General features: G+C 38.9%; 1 protein-coding gene across 2 annotated transcripts; it reads right to left on the bottom strand.

Moving 5' to 3' along the window:
* Positions 1 to 6,104: 6,104 nt before the first annotated feature.
* Positions 6,105 to 16,786, bottom strand: rab5ab (RAB5A, member RAS oncogene family, b). Of its 2 annotated transcripts, none has more exons than XM_074652856.1 (6): positions 16,583 to 16,786; positions 12,808 to 13,034; positions 11,359 to 11,510; positions 10,431 to 10,553; positions 10,074 to 10,167; positions 6,105 to 7,970 (listed from the first exon to the last, which is right to left on the bottom strand). In XM_074652856.1, exons 2-6 carry the CDS (start codon positions 12,971 to 12,973, stop codon positions 7,855 to 7,857), a joined length of 651 nt encoding a protein of 216 aa, XP_074508957.1. In that variant the 5' UTR covers positions 12,974 to 13,034; positions 16,583 to 16,786; the 3' UTR covers positions 6,105 to 7,854. The 2 variants fall into 2 exon arrangements, with proteins under 2 accessions (XP_074508957.1, XP_074508958.1); XM_074652857.1 differs by having other exon boundaries at positions 16,579 to 16,761.
* Between the last annotated feature and the right edge of the window lie 2,989 nt (positions 16,787 to 19,775).

The following is a 19,775-nucleotide window of genomic DNA, read 5'->3' as shown; positions in this document are numbered from 1 at the left end:
CATTCAGAAGGCTAAACGCCAAAATGCTTCAAATCCAGTTAAGACAAAGATATTCAGTGTTTGGCATTCAAAAAAACATAGTGTTGCCAACCCTCCAATGTACTGTTGAAAGGAAAAGTTTATACCCAAAATGAGCATTATTTTCAGTGTCTGTCACATTTTTCAAAAAAGCAGTATTTTCCACTTCCACCTGCCAAAGAGAGTGAAAGGCCAAGATCTGGAAGTGAAACCATCACCATCAATTCTAGCTATGACAGACAGCACTGAGCGCTAATACGATCAGTCTCGCCCGCAGAGAGAGAGTCCAGTTTGAGTTGTAAAATCCTTTAATACGTCAAAACTTTCCACACTTTCCATGTGAAAACTTTGATACACCTTGTTTACAGGCTCATGACCAAAATGTCAAAACATCCACAAACATTTACACAACTTTATTCTCTTCTTTGGCAGGCCGCCGACAGTCACATCCTGCACAGTTCAAAAATTGATTTCGTTGCCAGGGAAACTGTTGAAAGGTCGGCAAACAGCTGAATTTGGTTTAAAAGACTTTATCTTCAGACAGGCAGAGATGGATTCGGCCATTATTGCTTTAGCGTACATCTAGAGTTATGGGCTGGTGGATCCGTCCATCCAAAGACCAATCTATCCACCAGTTTCAACATTCACCTCACAACGAGGTTCTTTCTTTCTCATAGTTGTACAACTTTGATGAAAATAACTTCAGTATGCTTCAAACAAAGTGTTTGCTGGATGGTTGAAAAGCATCTGAAACCCCCCTTCCTCCCACATCTCTCCGACGTCAGATGAACTAGTTCGTTTTTGAGCATGCTGACACCTCTACAGCTCAGTCCTGGAGAAAGGTGAGAGACTCGCACTTGCATCCGAAACAAGCTGTGAAGACAACACTGACTTACGGTTTTACCACCTTCTAAGTTTATATGGCAAACTTGCAAACAATTGCCTGTTTCAACATCCAACATACATATATATATATATACGGAGCAACATTAGCATTCATTTGAAGTCTAATATTCACTCTCTTTTGCTCGGTTTTGATCTCCACCTGAGGGAAATATCTGACTCGGTTAGTTGTTAAATGCTCCACTATATGTTCACCAGCTAGATGTTAATTTTGCCTCTCTTTGGTACAGTCAGGTTATCAAAGTTTTCTCAGCAAAAAACAGGCGGCAACCTCCGGTTCTGAAAAGTGAAGCCAATGTGGAAAGTGCCTTAAACTTGCATTCTTTCTAACAGCCAGCAGGGGGCGACTCCTCTGGTTGCAAATAGAAGTCTGATTGTATAGAACTCTTTGAGAAAATGATCCTACTTCTCACTTGATTTATTACCTCAGTAATACAACATGATAGAATACAGGTCCCATTTAGAGTAAAAGAGATTATAAAGCAGGGGATGCTTTAGAGCGTGGCTACCTTGTGATTGACAGGTCGCTACAATGGCGTTGTCCGGTCTGGGAGTTGTCCGTGTTTTACGTCTTACAACTTTAACCTTTTCACAGTGTGTTTACAGAAAGTTAATTGAAACATTTTGGTCGCCTAAAAATGTCTTATTCAGCATTCAGTTGTACTTAGCTCCACCCCCTCGTGTCACTTCTGGTTGCAAAAGATGGCGACGGCTAAATACCAAGAATGGCGACGGCCAAAATGCCAAACTCGAGGCTTCAAAACCGTAGTCCACAAACCAAGGGGTAACATTACGGTGACTGCAACCACTTCTTATACAATCTATGGCTGCCTGTTGCAGCAGGAAACAGGTTGATGAGAGCGGTGAGAGTGAACTAAAACAGTAAAGTTGAGGGCCGTAAAACCAAAACAACAATCTGAACCTGGGAACTGTAGAGTCGGATTATAATTCTCATTGTTCATCATCACAAGAGATTGTTTTAGTCGTCATATCATCAATCGTTAATATACATTTTTGATTATAGCCCCTATAAGAGCTTGACTACATCAAAAAGACATGGAAGATGTAGCAACTATGTTTTACTCTATCAATATGTATGGATATCAGAGGAGGGCAAACATCTTCTGTGTCTTTGAGAGTTCCTGATAGCATCCAGCAAACTGCTGTATAGTAGTCCTGGAGCTTTTTGAAAACGTTCTGTCCCACTTTAAAGGGCACTTTGAAGGACTCAACAACTTCTCCATGACAGTTCAGTCAGTAGAAGCCTTGTCTACTGTCTTCCATAAGATGAACCACATTCGTTCACTGGGCAGAAATTACATTTCCAGGATCTGTTTGAGTGGTTGCACAGAGCCAGTCGGCCTTATTGACAGTGGGAAAGATCAGGGGTTAGAATCTCCCACTGGAAAGATTGTAATCAAAAACTGTGGTCGGTATTCATCTTTGAACTTTTCATCAAAGGGCTGTGATTTAACTCTCTGGACAAAGTAGATGAGCATGCAGCTCTTCCAGCGAAGCAGCATGCGACACAGTGACTCATAGGGTCCAACTAACATTTGTTTTAAGCTTTTCTGGCAACACAAAGCTCCACTGTGATGAAAGCAAAATACCATCCGACGTGTGCAAAAAACTTTCCTTGTGCATCTCTGTGGTTAGCGGTTTCTCAACATTATAAAAGAGCACATTGTGGCAAAGCAGAGTGCCACACAACTTAGGAAATGTAGAAAAGAGTCTGTAAATGTCATTAATGTCATGTATCCTATATATCCTATAGATTTGTCAATTGTCATCTTTCCATACAATCAGCTGAACTCTAAAGCTTTTTCATAATGCAGCAAGGTCCAAGCTTTTTCATAATGCAGCAAGGTTAACCTTTGCAACTGCAAAGGTTAACAAAAACAAACATTAAAGGGGACATATCAGGCTCATTTTCAGGTTCATACTTTTATTTTGGGTTTCTAGACTCCAACATGTTAAAATACTTTAATGTTCAAAAGACACATTATTTTTTTCATACTGTCTGTCTGAATATACCTGTATTCAACCTCTGTCTGAAACAACCCATTTTAAAGCCTGTCTCTTTAAGCCTCTGACACACCAACCTGACATCTGAGAGCTAGCGGTGAGGAAGGCCGCCTGTTGCGTCGTCTCACGTCGCCTTTGTTTTGGCCGACAAGTTGCACTCGAACACACCGCAAAGACTACAGCCGACGGCTGATTAGCACGTATGTTCTGTGCCCGCGTGAGAGGAAATAATTCTCCACACCAGCAGGCGGCGGTAGTCTGTTTTCGTGATCCAAAAAGGAAACCGGAAGACCGAGCCGTTGTTATGATACGTACATGAAATAAAGCGGTGTTTTCAGACCATTTTCACACCGCTGTCACTCACCACTTCACTGCTTCATTCCAGATGGCCATGTTGTTGTGAAAATAATCCGTGTATTGGAATGATCAGATGGGATGAAGATGAAAAATGAGAAGAGCCTGTGTTTATCCTCTTGACTTTACTCGTTGGCTTGCTTTTCTCATGCACTGATTCGTTTAAGCTAAACAGTCAATCAATCTTCTCTCACCAACGGGCTCCGCCGTCAACATGCTGAATTGGCCGAAAAACCTCTGACACGGGCATAGTAGCCGATCGTGTGGGACACTCCCAAAAAACTAGGCCGACAGACGCTCACCGACGGGGAGGAAGTTAATTTGCACCCTTGGAAACTGCAGTCGAGAAAACAATCTCACCACAAGGTCCATTTAGTAGCTGCTCTGTAGATTTTGATCATATCACCTGATCAGCATCTTCATCAGCAGATCGAGTTCGCTCAGTTGTCATGTAATTGTATTCCATAATGTCTGAGCACTTTCTGTCTGCTGATGAAGATGCTGAAGTGATCAAAAACTCCAGATCATTTATGTTGCCACAATAATTCAATGGAGGTGAATGAAGTTCTCTTGATGGCACTCACAGGATTAAAATTTAATTATATAGAAAAACTGTGTCCCTGTTACTCAAGATAACTAAGTTCTCAGGGACCAAATTCTACTGAAGAAATAGTCCCTTTGAGAACAGTTGTACTGTTTGCAGAAAGAGATGTTCCTGATAGTTATAATCATTTTCCAATGCTGTTGGCACCTAAAGCAAACTCTCTCCATTATACTGACTAGATATCACGAGAGATATTAAGTCAGAAAATGTTTTGTAACGTTGGTGAACTGACCCTTTAACACACAGCACTATCTGTCTGTTCATGAGGGACATCATCAAGGCTACCACGAGAGGAGGGAGACCATGAGTGTAATCGGTTATTGATCCCTGTGCCGTGTAGCCTCACGACTCCTCTTTCTATCGACTGCCTCCTGCCTCTCGCCTCCGGCGGTGTGTGTGGGCGGTGCTGCATGAAGAGGCTGTTAATGACGTTGTAAGGACTGTAATTGACAGGAGCAGGAGGTCATTTCTGCACAGAGATTTGAGTCTTGGCCAAACATGTGATGAGCCTGGTTGAGAGTTCAGAGGACGCGTCTAGTGAGGTCTAACTCTGAGGATGTGTGAAGAGTCGGGGTGGAACACAGCCAAGAGCTGAGAGAGGAGGCAGATGGTGGAAATACATGAAAAAACATCAGACCTGAAACTGACAACAGAGTGCAACCAAGAAAGTGGAAAATGAGGTTAGACGTAGGGCTGCAGCTAACAGTTATCTTCATTATCGCTTAATTGACAAACACATCGACTTTACACTTTAATTCTCACGGCGAGAGCTGTTACTCAACCTGTGAAAACTGGGGGTGTAGAGTTTGAAAGATGTGGGCGTTTCTCAGGCAAGAAAAATCTAACCATATATAAGAAGTGGACGTAGTCACAATGAAGTCACCCATTGGTGTGTCGACTGCCGTTTTGAAGCCTCAAGTTCGGCATCTTGGTTTTTCTGCAACCAGAGGTGACACGAGAGGGTGGAGCTCAGTACAATCGAAAGCTGAACGCCATGGTAGCGACCTGTCAACCACAAGGTAGCCACGCCCTAAAGCATAACCTGCTTTATGGTCTTTTTGACTCTTAAAGGTCCCATATCGTGCTCATTTTCATTTTCATACTTGTATTTTGTGTTTGTACTAGAACATGTTTACATGCTGTAATGTTCAAAAAAAACTTTATTTTCCTCATACTGTCTGCCTGAATATACCTGTATTTACCCCTCGGTCTGAAATGCTCCGTTTTAGCACATTTTGACAGAATTGCAACAGAATTGCATTGCTAGGCAACAGCTTGGGTCCGTGTGTACTACGTGTCAGCCGATGACATTCACATACACTGCAACCAGGAATGAACTGGGACACATTTAGAATGTTTACGTTTAAAATTATGTCAAGGGTCTAAATATTGTATATTTGTGACATCACAAATGGACAGAAATCCTGACGGCTTGTTTCAAATGCAGAGTTTCTGAATACGGGCTGTGTGTATTTCCCTGTGGATTGAGTGTTTCGATACTTTCACAGTATTCATATAGGACTTAAGCCTGCTTTATAATAAAAAAAAAATATGAAAATCCCACTTTTTTATAATATGGGACCTTTAAATAAACTCTTTTAAAGGCTGCATTACAGTTAGGTGATGCATTTTTCTGACCTTACCAGACTGGTCTGTTCTATTATTTGCATTTACCCACTTAGTCATTACAGTATATCCACATTACTGATGATTATTTAAGAAAAATTTCATTTTGCAAATATTTTGTAAAAGAACCAATTGTCAACCCTACAACATCATCGCAATATTGATATCGAGGTATTTGGTCAAAAATATGGGACCATTTGATTTTCTCCATATCGCCCAGCCCTAGCTGAACGCATGCACTGTGCCTAAATACAGCCTCACAGAGCAGCTTGCATGGCTGCAGACTCTTAGCCTTGAAATTAAATACTTGATTAATTGTCTTCCAATCTATTAATCATTGCAGCTCTAGTTTCTCACAATCCTCCTGAGGACCGTGACAACATTAAAGCTCAGATCTGTGCAGATTTTGTGGTGACAGCTGTTTCGTAATCAGAGACAAACATCTCGGCTGTGGTCATACTACTCAAGGGTTTTAATGAGTAACATGGAATTTGAATTTCTAATAAAAAGCAGAATGTTAACTTCTTTTGCATGTGGTGCCGCTGACATTCAGAGCAAGAAGACGTACAAGAAACCTCTTTATTGAATTTATTAAGTTGTATTCAGACACTCAAAACTGATCAGCCCATCACTAGTAATGCTGTTTTACATCATTAAAATTCATTAAGCTGTAAGAGAGACCACCAGTTAGGTTAATTATGCTACCTGCTCATAGCTGTAGGTTAGCAAGTCCAATACAGTCCGTCGTATAAAATCGAAGGAAAGTCATTAATTAAAACATGATCAACACTGTGCAATGCAATAAAAGTTCCTTTCAAACATGACCATGGACCATTTTCTGAGAAAAAAGTAACAAGACACCAGAGAGGGATTTTGTTAATAACACTACATATACCTAAAAAGACCACCAATGCTTAACATGTGACCAGTTTCTGACACGGTCTAGGATGGAGAGAAAAAAACAAAAGCAGACCTATATTGAACTGTACAATTGTTCGGAACCTCTACATGATTTCCTTGTGAGCTCACGAGCTCTGCAAGCTGTGCTAAAGGAGGAAGAAGACAACATTGCACCCTATAACAACATTAGAGTATAGTTTTTTTTCCACAGACTCGTGACAATGAGTGGTAGTCCAAATTCTCTGTTTGTGTGCTGTCTGAACTCTATTCTAAAAAAACAATCCCCCCTTTGATTGAGATCACCCAAATATTGATGCAGGTTGACTACTGGCCTGGACAGAAACAGAGCAGATTAACAAAGACAAGAGTTTAACATAGAACTAGTCGTATGTTCAAGTCTTTGCAGCTCACAAAGCAGGATGTTCCACAGTTTCCTGTTGGTTTTCTTTTCCATGTGAAGCCATATCAGTGTCAACACTTTAACTCCTGTGATGAACATGAAAAGCATTTGTTAAATAATGAAATTTTAAAAAATCCTGGCCTGAAGGTGTTCCTGATGTTCCAAAACTCCCATGTTTTCCACACCACGAAGACTTTGTTGTTCAATATGATTCACAGCAACGTGACAAGCCCATATTGCTCTACAGATGGATGCACATAATAATAGGAAGCCAGATGTGTATCAAGATATATATATTTTTTTCAATATTCGCAAAAGACTTTCCAACTTTTTTTAAAAAACTGGACAGAACCAAATTTATTTTCCGCACTTTCCACTGGGAGCCTTGGATGAAGATGTCTTCTCGTGTAACAGATGTGAGGGAGGGAGGGGATTCTTCTGTGCACATCAGTCCTCTCTCTGGCACCGTCTCAACACACAGATGCCTCACAACAGATGAGAAGCCGGGCGTCTCAAGATGGTAACAATTTGGTTTTCTTCTCATTGTGAGCGTAACTTAACCCGCCGCGCACAAACAGTATCGCAGGCAACATCATTCGCATCCAGTCGACCCAGTGAAGTGACGAATGAGGCTACACTTTCTCATCAGCAAATCACACGACACAATCACACGTTCACAGGTTTCTCACTCGCTCGTCTTTCTAAAATCGGGGTTAGTTTTCCAACTGAATAAGAGATAAAATGTGTTTTTAGGCGTTGTAGTGATACATGCATCCATTATACTGATATACACTTCTTAAAAAAAGTAAAAAAAAAAAAAAAAGAACATCAACAAAAAAAAAAAAAAAAGGTATTAGAAATGCAGCTATACAGAGTCTTTTAGCTATTCCAGGGGGAGTGAGGTTGACGGTCAGGTGTGACGTCAGGAAGCCAAGGAGCCCGATGTCCAGATGTTCAGTTGGGAAGGGGAGGGGTAGAGGAGAGGGGGGGGTATGTGTGGGAAGGATGAGCAGGAAGAGCTGGGTTAGTTACTGCAGCAGGAGCGGCTGGTGGGCTGAGCCGTCTCCGTCAGGTCCACTCCCCGGTTCCGCCCGCTGCTGGCTCCGGCCGCTTGAGGCTCATTCTTGGGTAGCTTCTTTGCTACAATGACACAGCAACAACATCAGCGATGACATCACCATAGATAATCAGATAACCCCACCTATGATGACACCAAACATCAATTCTTGAAGGGGACCTATTATGCTCATTTCCGGGTTCATACTTGTATTTGGGGTTTCTACTAGAACATGTTTACATGATTTAAAGTTCAAAAAACGCTTTATTTTTCTCATACCGGCTGTATTATGTTGTTTCGTTAAATTATCTTGGTTTTTTTTTTGTTAAATGTTTTGTCTAATTGTGCATATATTGTATTATTGCCCTTGAAAATGAGATGGTACATCTCAAGGGGTTATTCCTATTAAAGGGTTTCCACTATAATAATTTATTTTTTCTAACAAACACATAACAAACAACCATTTTGGATAAAGGTCCCTTTAAGGCCCGGCACACCCACACAGGTGTTTTCATTTACTTTGGAATTACGAGTCAACGCAACGCACTAACAATAATAACGTTGTCATTTGTCCCGCCCTAACAGGAAAATGAGGATCTGTCAATCAAGCACAGCCTGCGCTTGAGAAGTCTAATCAGGCAACATGAGTGTTTGTGTGGAGTGTGGGTGTGGAGAGGACTCTCTCACAGACAAACTATCTACTGGCAACACTGTTTCTACACCTCAAACTACTTCACATTGTGAGCTGACGGGCCTTATTTTGCAAGAAAACTATGCGATTGCTTTTTGCTAGAAAACAGTTTGTTCTTCAAATGCTAAATGTGCTACAGCTTTCAGATAGTGCATTCTTCAAAGGCCACAGTGTCCTCTAGACAAGCTGAAGGCCGAGCCAATCCTACGTCTCTTCCGGTCTGACCAAATGCACAAATACTTCAACAACAACCACCAGGAGGTTTCCATAAAGAGTGGTAAGTACCAGTTCACCTAAGTGAACTTTTGATTTCAGTTCAAGCCTGGCCTCCAGTATCCATATCCTGCAGTGGCTTTTTCATTGGTCCAGTTCCTCAGTGACAGTGATCGCCTGAATGCATTTGTGTACACATGATATTCCCCAACTCTACGGGTTGAAGAGAACAGCCTGAATGCCCCACTGTCTGTCCACAGCTGCTCAGGAGATTGGTGTATCAGGGCTCCAACAGTAGGGCAGATTCGTATTTTAGATGTATTTTAGGGCTGTCAATCGATTAAAATATTTAATCATGTGATTGTCCATAGTTAATCGTGATTAATTGCAAATTAATCGCACATTTTTTTATCTGTGTAAAATGCGCCTTAAAGGGAGATTTGTCAAGTATTTAATACTCTTATCAACATGGGAGTTGACACATATGTTTGCTTTATGCAAATGTATGTATATATTTATTATTGGTCAATTAACAACACAAAACAATGACACATATTGTGCAGAAACCCTCACAGGTACTGCATTTAGCATAAAGAAATATGCTTAAATCAGAACATGGCAAACTGAAGCCCAACAGGCAACAACAGCTGTCAGTGTGTCAGTGTGCTGACTTGACTATGACTTGCCCCAAACTGCATGTGATTATCATAAAGTGGGCATGTCTGTAAAGGGGAGACTCGTGGGTACCCATAGATCCCATTTTCAGTCACATATCTTGAGGTCAGAGGTCAAGGGACCCCTTTGAAAAATGGCTTTGACAATTTTTTCCTCGCCAAAATTTAGCGCAAGTTTGGAGTGTTATTTAAGCTCCCTTACGACAAGCTAGTATGACATGGTTGGTACCAATGGATACCGCTACAACCTCCGAAAGATCGATTGCGTTAATATGTTAAAGAAATTTGTGTCGTCAAAACAAATTGGCAACAACGTGTTATTAATATTTATGTTGTCAACCCTACAATATCATCCTTAGGTTTTCTAGTTTCATATGATATCAGTATCTTTACTCTAGCGTTAAAACTGAGCCTGATATAACCTCCAGAAGATGGATTGTGTTAATGCGTTAAAGAAATTAGCGGCGTTAAAATGAATTTGCATTAGCCCGTTATTATCACATTAACTTTGACAGCCCTAATTTATTTATTTATATATATATTAATGATAATTGCGAAAATCTGCATATAGATAAGATTAGGGAGTTTAAGATGTAAGAGACACTTACCAATGGCCATGAATATCTCATTGACGTTCATAGAGGTCTTTGCTGATGTTTCCATAAAAAGCAAGCTGTTATCATCTGCGTATGACTGTGCATCCTACGAAAGTGAAACCAACATCAGGACATCGTTCATTAGAATGACCTCACAGTTTGCATAGTCAAAAAACTAAATGTGGAGGAAGCAAAGTAGTAGATCTGATCAGTCAGACAGAGATTGTGTTAATCTGGCAAAATGTTTCAGTCTGTGAATGTTTTATATTAGCTTCAACAGACTTTGACAACTTCCAATGTATTTGTAAAGATTTCTCTGGTTCTGTTTACATAATTAATTAATTAATAATGACTTAAAATGACACAAACCTGGAAGTCCAGTGTTCTCTTGTTTGCGAGATCAGCCTTGTTCCCAGCCAGAGCTATTACAATGTTTGGACTGGCTTGTCTCTGAAGCTCTTTAACCCAGTTCTTCGCCCGTACAAATGACTCCTGGCAAGCAAAACAGGGAGGGGTAGTGGGGGGGGAGGGTGACTCAGTTAGTGAAAATAACAATAAGACCCCATGTGATGGAAAGATGAGGACAACAGGAGCCTTCCTGTGATGTCTGGCTATGCTTTTGCTCATCTTTTGATCAAGTGCAGAACAGAGGCACATTAAAAAATTACGCATTTGATGAAATATGAAACTAAAGTAAAGTACATGAAACGTGGGTGACGTGCTTGTTCTTTGAGTTTTGAAGAGAAGGACATATCTTTGTTCAAGACCTTGTCTTTAAAAAGATCATCATCCCATTTTTGTGACTTCTTTCAAGCACAATTTACAAATAGAATATAACTAAATCAGCTGCTGCCGTAGACGCAGCTGTTTTTCCGATGTTAAGGCTGTTTTCAGATTTAATCAACATCTTTAATACTAGAAGACACTCTCTGTTAAATATATAAACTTTGTGGAGGTTAACAAAGTCCATTATGTTCTCTTTGTAATCAAATCTATCAGCACATAAGGTATATTTACACATATTTGTGAGCGTCGTCATGCCAACCCTTTCGGAGTCAAGTGACTAATTAGGTCTAAATACATTGTCTGTAACACAACTGTGTTGTCATTTCTAAATTTGTCAAGATACCAAAATAAGTTGGGTTTTTTTTTGGCCTGACTGTTACTAAGACATTTTTAACTGGAAACGGCCACTATCTCTCTTCCTCATTCACAACAATGTCATTCCAGCTACGGTTAGTGAAAGCAGCGCTGGTCAACAGCAACCACATGACAGAAAAGCTGGCACCTGACTCACCTCATTTGTTATATCATACACCACAATGGCTGCCTGGGCACCTCTGTAGTACATTGGAGCCAGACTGTGGTAGCGCTCCTGACCAGCTGTGTCCCAGATTTCAAACTTGACTGTTGTGTCGTCCAAACATACCGTCTGAGTCAGGAAGGCAGCTGCAGGTGCACAAAGCAGAGGAGCCAGTGACAAATGGGCATGTTAGCTACTGAGACACACAAAACGTGTTTCTGCGAAGGCAATAATTTAAGACCAATGCTGGAGGCACAAACACACATACTAGGAGGATTATCTGGTTGACTTAGTCCACATTTGGAAAAGCTGGCCTTAGAGATATCAAACATGTTTTATACTGATAATCCAAAAACTGGATGGGTTCTGAAGCATGAAGTAGGGTGAGATTCACTCACATTTAGTTTTAATTTTTATTTCCTCTGGAAAGATTAATTGACAGCAAAACACCCTGTTCACATTCAGTCAGTTACACACACTCACACCAGGAAACTGCCCAGTACAACTTCACTTTTGCTGTTCTGGGTATCATAACAGCAACCTTTGGGTCACAAACCTGGAATTTGATTCAACCATATCCAGTAAGCAGCATGTTTGCCAAAGGGCAATTAGTGTAAGATTATGTAGATGATAACTGACTGCTTTAATCTCACATAAACTGCTGAACACACCAGGATTTAGATATGGAGGTCCAGGAATTCACCTAACTAGTGCAGTGCCTGTTTGGGGTGTGACTTATCTCGCGGTATTGTTGCTGGAAGTGTTGTCGGGACGTGCCTGTTTGGAGCATTTTGAAAACCGCTCATTGATTCCGGGGAAGTGAAGAAGAGTTTGGTTGTAACGTTAGTATATTGAGTATCCAGCAGCAAAAGCGAACTGCAGTCAATGAGCTGCAGCCTGTAAAGGCCCGCTATGGACGACATGATCGACTCAGTCCGCAGAGCCCTGAAGCCCCGCCCCCGCACAGACTGCTATCGCTCGTTTATTCAAAGTTTATTAATGTTGAACATGTCGCGTGTTCAAATTGCACCAAGTACGACACTGCACATCCTCGGGTCCCCAGCAATACACCCGTCAAGTGTGAAATAGACTGAATGAACGGTTCACAAGATATGCGAAGGACATACGTACGTACATACAGAGATTCCTCGCTTTATAGTTCAATGATTTCTTCAGTTCTCTGTTTCTACTGGCCATTTTCACACTCACAATTCTCCATCTACTCTTCATTTCCCTTCTTCTCAAATGAATTGTTTTCGTATTTACTTACTGGGAACTATGACTCTTGTGACAGCTATTTGCTTGCACCCTTATGAAGAAGATCTCGATATTCAATGCTCACTCCACTGTGTGACTCATTGGAAGTCTCCGCCAGTCATATCCTTGCATACAATTTCCAAGGCCTGTTCACAGGAAAAACGCCACAACAACAAAGATACATACCTCCGATTGTGCTTTCTTGGAATTCGTGAAACTGTCCCTTGACGAAACGAAGTACAAGACTTGACTTCCCCACGGCTGACTCTCCTAAAAGCACAAGTTTGAACTGGCAGATCTTGTTGCCTGCGTTTGGCCCATTGGGTCGTGTAGCTCCGCCTCTACCTGCCATGTCACACTGCCCGGTCTCTTCCTCTGGACGCTGACGTACTGTGGAAACCTGTAGAAAATACCTGAGCAGGAGAGAGAACAGAAAGCAGTCAGTTTCACATAAAAAGTCTCAAGGATTCAAAAATCAATGTCAGGAGATTGAAATTTACAGGTTTGCAAAGTTTATTAGAAGCTAAGCAACATTTTACTGTCTGCAAATATAAATCATTATTACAAGACAAGTGCAAATTGATGATTTTGGCTGGATAGAGAAATGCTGCTGCTTAACTTCATAAGTTTCTTACAAAGTAGAAAAGTCTTGTCCAGGTATGCAGCTCATTAATGATCAATACCACTTCCCAAATTGTGGTATGAGCAACCCCAAAAATTAAATTTACTAAAGCAGCATACCTGGTTAATGTTGTAGCTGTCATTTCTTATAACTCATACCGTACGCGTGTACCGTTAACTCAAGATCATTCTTGGTTCAATCGAGAATTCAAAATATGTTCTACCTTACTTTATGTAACATTTTTTGACAAAAAATTACTATTTTGAAGTACATGATTTCAGAAACCGTCGACTAAAAAGTGTCATTTAGAAACTAAAATGTTTATGTGCGTTATCTTTATAGAATGGAGGAAATATTCAGAAATTTAAATGTCATATGTTTTACGCTGTTGTTCCATAAAACAAGTAGTCAAAACCCAGAGGCCAAAAATGTAACAGATGACATAATGACCATGGAGGGAAAATTACTGTAGTTCACTACACACTGAGTCAACAAGAGTTTCACATTACCAGCCACACTTTTTTTCCTCTTCAAAAAAATAGTTGGTTGCTTGCCATAACTAGCTGAGCAAATAAGTGTAACAGGTAGGGCAAAAGACATGCGAGGGTTTGGCTCACACTGTAGTGAGAGTTCCTCCTGACCCCAACATTTTGACATCTGAACTTCTGCTTCCAAAGTTCCCAAAGCTTCTCACCTGTTTACCAAATTTAACTGCAACATCTAGAAAAGTAAAAAAAAATAATCAACCAACTGGTGTAACTGCAACAACAAAACCTCTGGCAACACTTGCTTGTAGCTTTAAAGTTATGTGAGGCAGACTGTCACAAAAGGGGGATTAGTCACACACGAGTCTGGGCACATTATGGGAATATGTTTCAAGGTTAAGTTACAGACAGGTTTTCTATTTAGCTACATTTAAGGAGCTGTGCACCCGGCGGTGCCTCAGGAAGTCCCTGAGGGTCATTAAGGACACGACACACCCACAACAGCCTGTTCGCCCTCCTGCCCTCTGGTAGAAGATACAGGACCCCCAGGACTCACACCAGCAGACTGAGGAACAGTTTTGTCCCCCTAGGCCATCAGACTTTTAAATAGATAATTCATACGGCACCTTCTCACACAAAAATATATCTTATACTGTATATACTGAATATGATCTTAATGTATATGTTCTTAATATGCCCTTGTACAAAGTATTTCCTTCTATAATTGTAATGTAATTGTAATGTAAATGTAATATAACGTATTATTTGAATTGAGCTTCCCAGCAAAAAAGTATTTCACACGATTGTAACTGTATAACCGGCGTGACAATAAACATCTTGAATCTTGAATCTTTAAGGTGAATAACATAAACCAGATTAACCAGACAACATCAGATTCTCCCTGTAACTTGGGATATTATTATTATTACCACCAACCAACCAAGAAAACACAGCGTCAGTCCAATAATGACTGTCTACTTCGTAGGAAACGCGTTACGACACAGAGTTAACCACAAATAACCTGTTATTAAGGCCATCAGACTTTTAAATAGATAATTCATACGACACCTTCTCACACAAAAATATATCTTATACTGTATAGATTTTCTTAATGTATATGTTATTAATATGCCTGTATATGTTTTTAATATGCCCTTGTACAAAGTATTTCCTTTTGTAATTGTAATGTAAATGTAATATAACTTATTATTGTTTTAATGGAGCTCTCCAGCAAAAAAGTATTTCACACGATTGTTACTGTATAACCGGCGTGACAATAAATATCTTGAATCTTTAAGGTGAATAACAACATAAACCAGATTAACCAGACAACATCAGCTTCTCCCTGTACCTTGGGATATTATTATTATTACAACCAACCAACCAAGAAAAACACAGCATCATTCCAATAATATGACCAACAACTTCGTGGGAATCTTGTTACGACACAGAGTTAAACCACAAATAACCTGTGATGTTGTTGTTGCCTGTCTCGAATTAGCAGAGTAATGACTGCTAGCTGTAGCAACAAAGCTACCTATTTAAGTTCAGAGCCTCTAAGTCAGCACAACACCTCTCAAAAAACATCATTTCACCTGTGTAATGTTTGTTTCAAGATTCAAGAGTTTTATTTGCCATTTGCACCAAGGTAATTACAGTACAAAATAAGTAGCACATTCAACTCAACACAATAAATAAATCGATTATTAAAATATAAAAGTGTAGCCCTCAGTGTAGTCAATAAGTAAACTAAACTACCCTCTGCATAGGAACGATACACCCAGAATACAAATATACAGTATATATGCTCCATGACCATGTTAAAAGAACTTGTAGCTCTCATAAAAATATCTTTAAAAAAAGAAATAATTAATATATTTCAGACAATTACACAGTGGAAGGCAGCATATTGCACAGCATTACAGAAATTAGAGTTTCAATCTGTGTAGTATCGTACACACCAAGCTCATACACACACACTAAGATATGACATTTAACTCTACATGACGTTTGAGAAATAGAGTAAAATAAAATAAAATAAAGTAAAATAAAATAAAGAAAAATAAAATAAAGTAAAATAAAATAAAATAAAGTAAAATAAAATAAAGTAAAATAAAATTGACAAAGATAAAAATATATACTAAAATGAAGGAGACTTTATTGATCCCAGGGGGTCTCTTATATAAACATAAAGAAATGTAAGTAACATGTAAGTAACATGTAAGTTATGTACATAAACACAATATATGTAAAGAAATATAAACTAATAAAATGAGAAATTAAGAAATATGTACAAATATTTGTAATATATAACAAATAACCACAGTGCAAATAAGTAAATACTGAGAGAACACAACATGATGCTAGTTTAGGGTGTGTACAGCTAATGTGACAGCTAGCTAGCTAACCTTAGCTTAGCATTAATATAGTGAACTCTCCTCAATCAGTGGACTAAACACAAGAGTCACAGTTATATATTATAAACGTAGGTTAACGTAGTGTAATATAAACATGACGACTGATGCGGATTCACAACGTTAAGTTACAATGCTAGCTAGCTTTGGCCCTTCCACTGTGGCTAACACAGTGAAGCTAACGTTGTTTAGCTATAACTGCACGGCCTATAGAAAGAAGGTAAGGACACTGGTATTGCGATATGGAGTTTCGCGCATGCTTAGTGTAACTCAAGCTGCGTATTGGCGCACCAGATTCTACTGCGCATGCGCTAAACCACCCCGGAGATATGACGCATTGATGACGCGTGGACCCAGCCTCCCTTCCAGAGGCCGTGGCCGCATCGGGAGGAGCCCGCAGGTTAGCTCCATTAGCTAGTAAATATCAGCTACTCACCTACCAAACAAGAGAGAGAGCCAGTTATGGTGAATCTTCTGGGGTTAATCTTTGTTGTCTGTTGTCACAGTGTGTGGATCATCCAGCGAGCTGCAGTATAACGTTATGTTTCATTAAAGGCTCCTCGATGTCTCTCTCCCACTTCTTTCTCTCAACTTCCCCTTTTCGCATTGAACGAAGGATGATGACAGATCGGATGACTGGAACTGACAATCCGCCTACGTCATAGTGAGACGGACCAATCAAATGCTCGGGTTTATTCCCAATTTATTGGTATCCAAAAAACAACTACAAGACACAGAAAATAAAAGACTATTAAGACGAGATATTAGGTCGAAAATAAGCAGTTAAAAGCAGTCTGTCCAGTACTTTAATATAAATAAATAGCAAAACGATTATTCGTCATATTTGTGATTGACTATTAATTTACATAGATAGATAGATATAGATAGTAACTTTATTGATCCCGAGGGAAATTCAAGTTTCCAGCATCACAGTTCCATAGTGCAAAACATGTTTGTAAAAAGGCAGTAAAAAAATTAGTACTATAAAAGTACAAAGTACAAAAAAAATATACCAGATATAAAAATACAGGGAGATGAAGAAAAACTGTTAAAACTGAATATAGTGCAGGGTAACAGCTGTGAGACAGGACTATTAAAAAAGTGCAGAAGAGACCGTTAAAAAATGAGTATAGTGCAGGGTAACTCCAGTAGCTTAGTCTAGTGCACTGTGTGCATCAGCTAACAAGTGCTGCAAAGTGCTAAACAAAGTGTAAAAATTATGAATCATTTAAATAAAAGGAAGTATAAAAATAGGAGCAGTATATACAGTATTGACAATAAACAGACTATTAACAAAACTGAAAATATCAGGTTATTATCAGGATATTATCAGTTTTTGGTGTGTAAGTGTAAGTGGTCTACTGGGAGCAGTGCTGGTTGTGGAGTCTGACAGCTGCAGTAAGGAAGGACCTGCAATAGCGCTCTTTCACACACTTATCTGACTTTCCAAAAAAACTACAAGACACAGAAAATAAAAGAATATTAAAGGTCCCATAGTGTAAAAAGTGAGATTTTAATGTCTTTTATATTATAAAGCAGGTTTAAGTGATATATAAATACTGTTAAACTATCAAAACCCTCAATATACGGAGGAATACACACAGCTCATATTAAGAAATTGCGTGTTTGAAACAAGCCGTTAGGATTTCTGTCCATTTGTGATGTCACAAATATACACTATATTTAGACCATTACACGGTTTTAAAACATAAACATTCAAAATGTGTCCCAGTTTATTTCCTGTTGCAGTGTCTGTAAATAACATCAGCTGACAGCAGGTAAACATGGACCCAAGCTGTTGCCTAGCAACACAATTCTGTTGCAATTCTGTTGAAATGCACTAAAACGGAGCATTTCAGACAGAGGGTAAATACAGGTATATTCAGGCAGACAGTATGAGGAAAATAAAGTTGTTTTTTTAACATTACAGCATGTAAACATGTTCTAGTAGAAACACAAAATACAAGTATGGACCTGAAAATGAGCACGGTATGGGACCTTTAAGACTTTCATCGAGATATTAGGCATAAAAAGAAGCAGTTAAAGCAGTCTGTCCAGTACTTTAATATAAATAAATACCAAAACGATTATTTGTCGTATTTGTGATTGACCATTCATTTACATAACTAACATTAAGTGTATATATGTATATATATATATATATATGTATGTATATGTGTATGTATGTATATGTGTGTGTATGTGTATGTATGTATGTATATATTGCGTGTTGTTTTGCATGTGCATAGTGTATATTATAAATTGTATATTATAAATAAAAAATTTGCGCATATAAGAAAAGATAACAAATTAGTTAATATGATTAAGATAAATATGTAAGTAATGAATTAGTATTGTGATTAAGTTATATTATAAGTAATGAATTGGTATCCTGGAGTGATAACAAATTTATATTTTGATAAGGATAATTATATCAGTAATTAATTTATATTTCTGTATGACACAGATTAAAGGTAATAATTATAGTTAGAATAATTATAAATAATAATAATTATAGTTAGACAAATTAAGGAACATCTAGTATATGTATGGCTCCTTTTTGAATATGTAAATCAAGGCATCAAGTGTTTGACAATTTATTTTTCTTACGTTTTTCATTGTATGTAAATACTACTTGTTTCTGACTGTCCACTTGTTGGTATGATAATTCTTTTTCTTTATTTTTTCTCTCTCTTTTTTTGTATTCTACATGTTCGAAATAAATTTTGAAATGAAAAATGAAATAAGTCATACAAATGTCACATTATTATCCCAATTTTATATTCACATACAAACTATTATTAAATACCCTTTTATGATTGAACGGTTTGATGTTGCTAGTAGTGATGTGTCGGTTGCGAACAAGCCGGTTCAAAGAGCCGGCTCTTTTAAGTGAACGATAAGAGCGGCTCCCGTCCGAGAGACGTTTTTTTTTTTTTTTCTTTAATTAATTCAAGGTAGAATGATAGGATGATCTTCTCCGCACCACGTGCACTCCATGCACTGATTGTGACTGAATGTTGTGTTAATGACATCCGTGCGACCAATCAGGTGATGACAGACAAGGATCATACCATCAAGCAGGGAGGGGCGGGGGCGCGCGGCGCGCTGACGGTCTACAGGTACAGAGCAGGAGGAAGAGGAGGAGAGAAAGAGAGAGAGGAGTGTGGTGTGTGAAAAGCAGACAAGGTGAGTGACAGTCGGAAATGAAGCAGCACGTAAAATTATGATCTTCTGGAAATTATAAGGTTAAGTATAATTATATTGAATAACTTAAGTGATATATGGGCACAATAGATAGATGGATAGTAACTTTATTGATCCCGAGGGAAATTCAAGTTTCCAGCATCACGGTTCCATAGTGCAAAACATGTTAGTAAAAAGGCAGTAAAAAAGTTAGTAGTGCAAAGTACAAAGTACAAAAAAATATACCAGATATAAAAATACAAGGAGATGAAGAAAACTGTTAAAACTGAATATAGTAATAAAAACATATGTTTTAAAGCATACTAATCATAGGTCAAAACAGCACTAAATTTGCCTGAATTATAAAAGGCAGAAGTGGTAAAACAAAGAGCCGTTTGGGAGCCGAAAGAGCCGGCTCTTCTTGGTGAGCTGAGCCAAATGATCTGG

Source organism: Sebastes fasciatus, chromosome 12, assembly GCF_043250625.1.
Source record: "Sebastes fasciatus isolate fSebFas1 chromosome 12, fSebFas1.pri, whole genome shotgun sequence".
Lineage (NCBI taxonomy): Eukaryota > Metazoa > Chordata > Actinopteri > Perciformes > Sebastidae > Sebastes > Sebastes fasciatus.
Note: the sequence above shows the minus strand (reverse complement) of the source record. Positions and strands in the feature narration are given on the sequence as shown.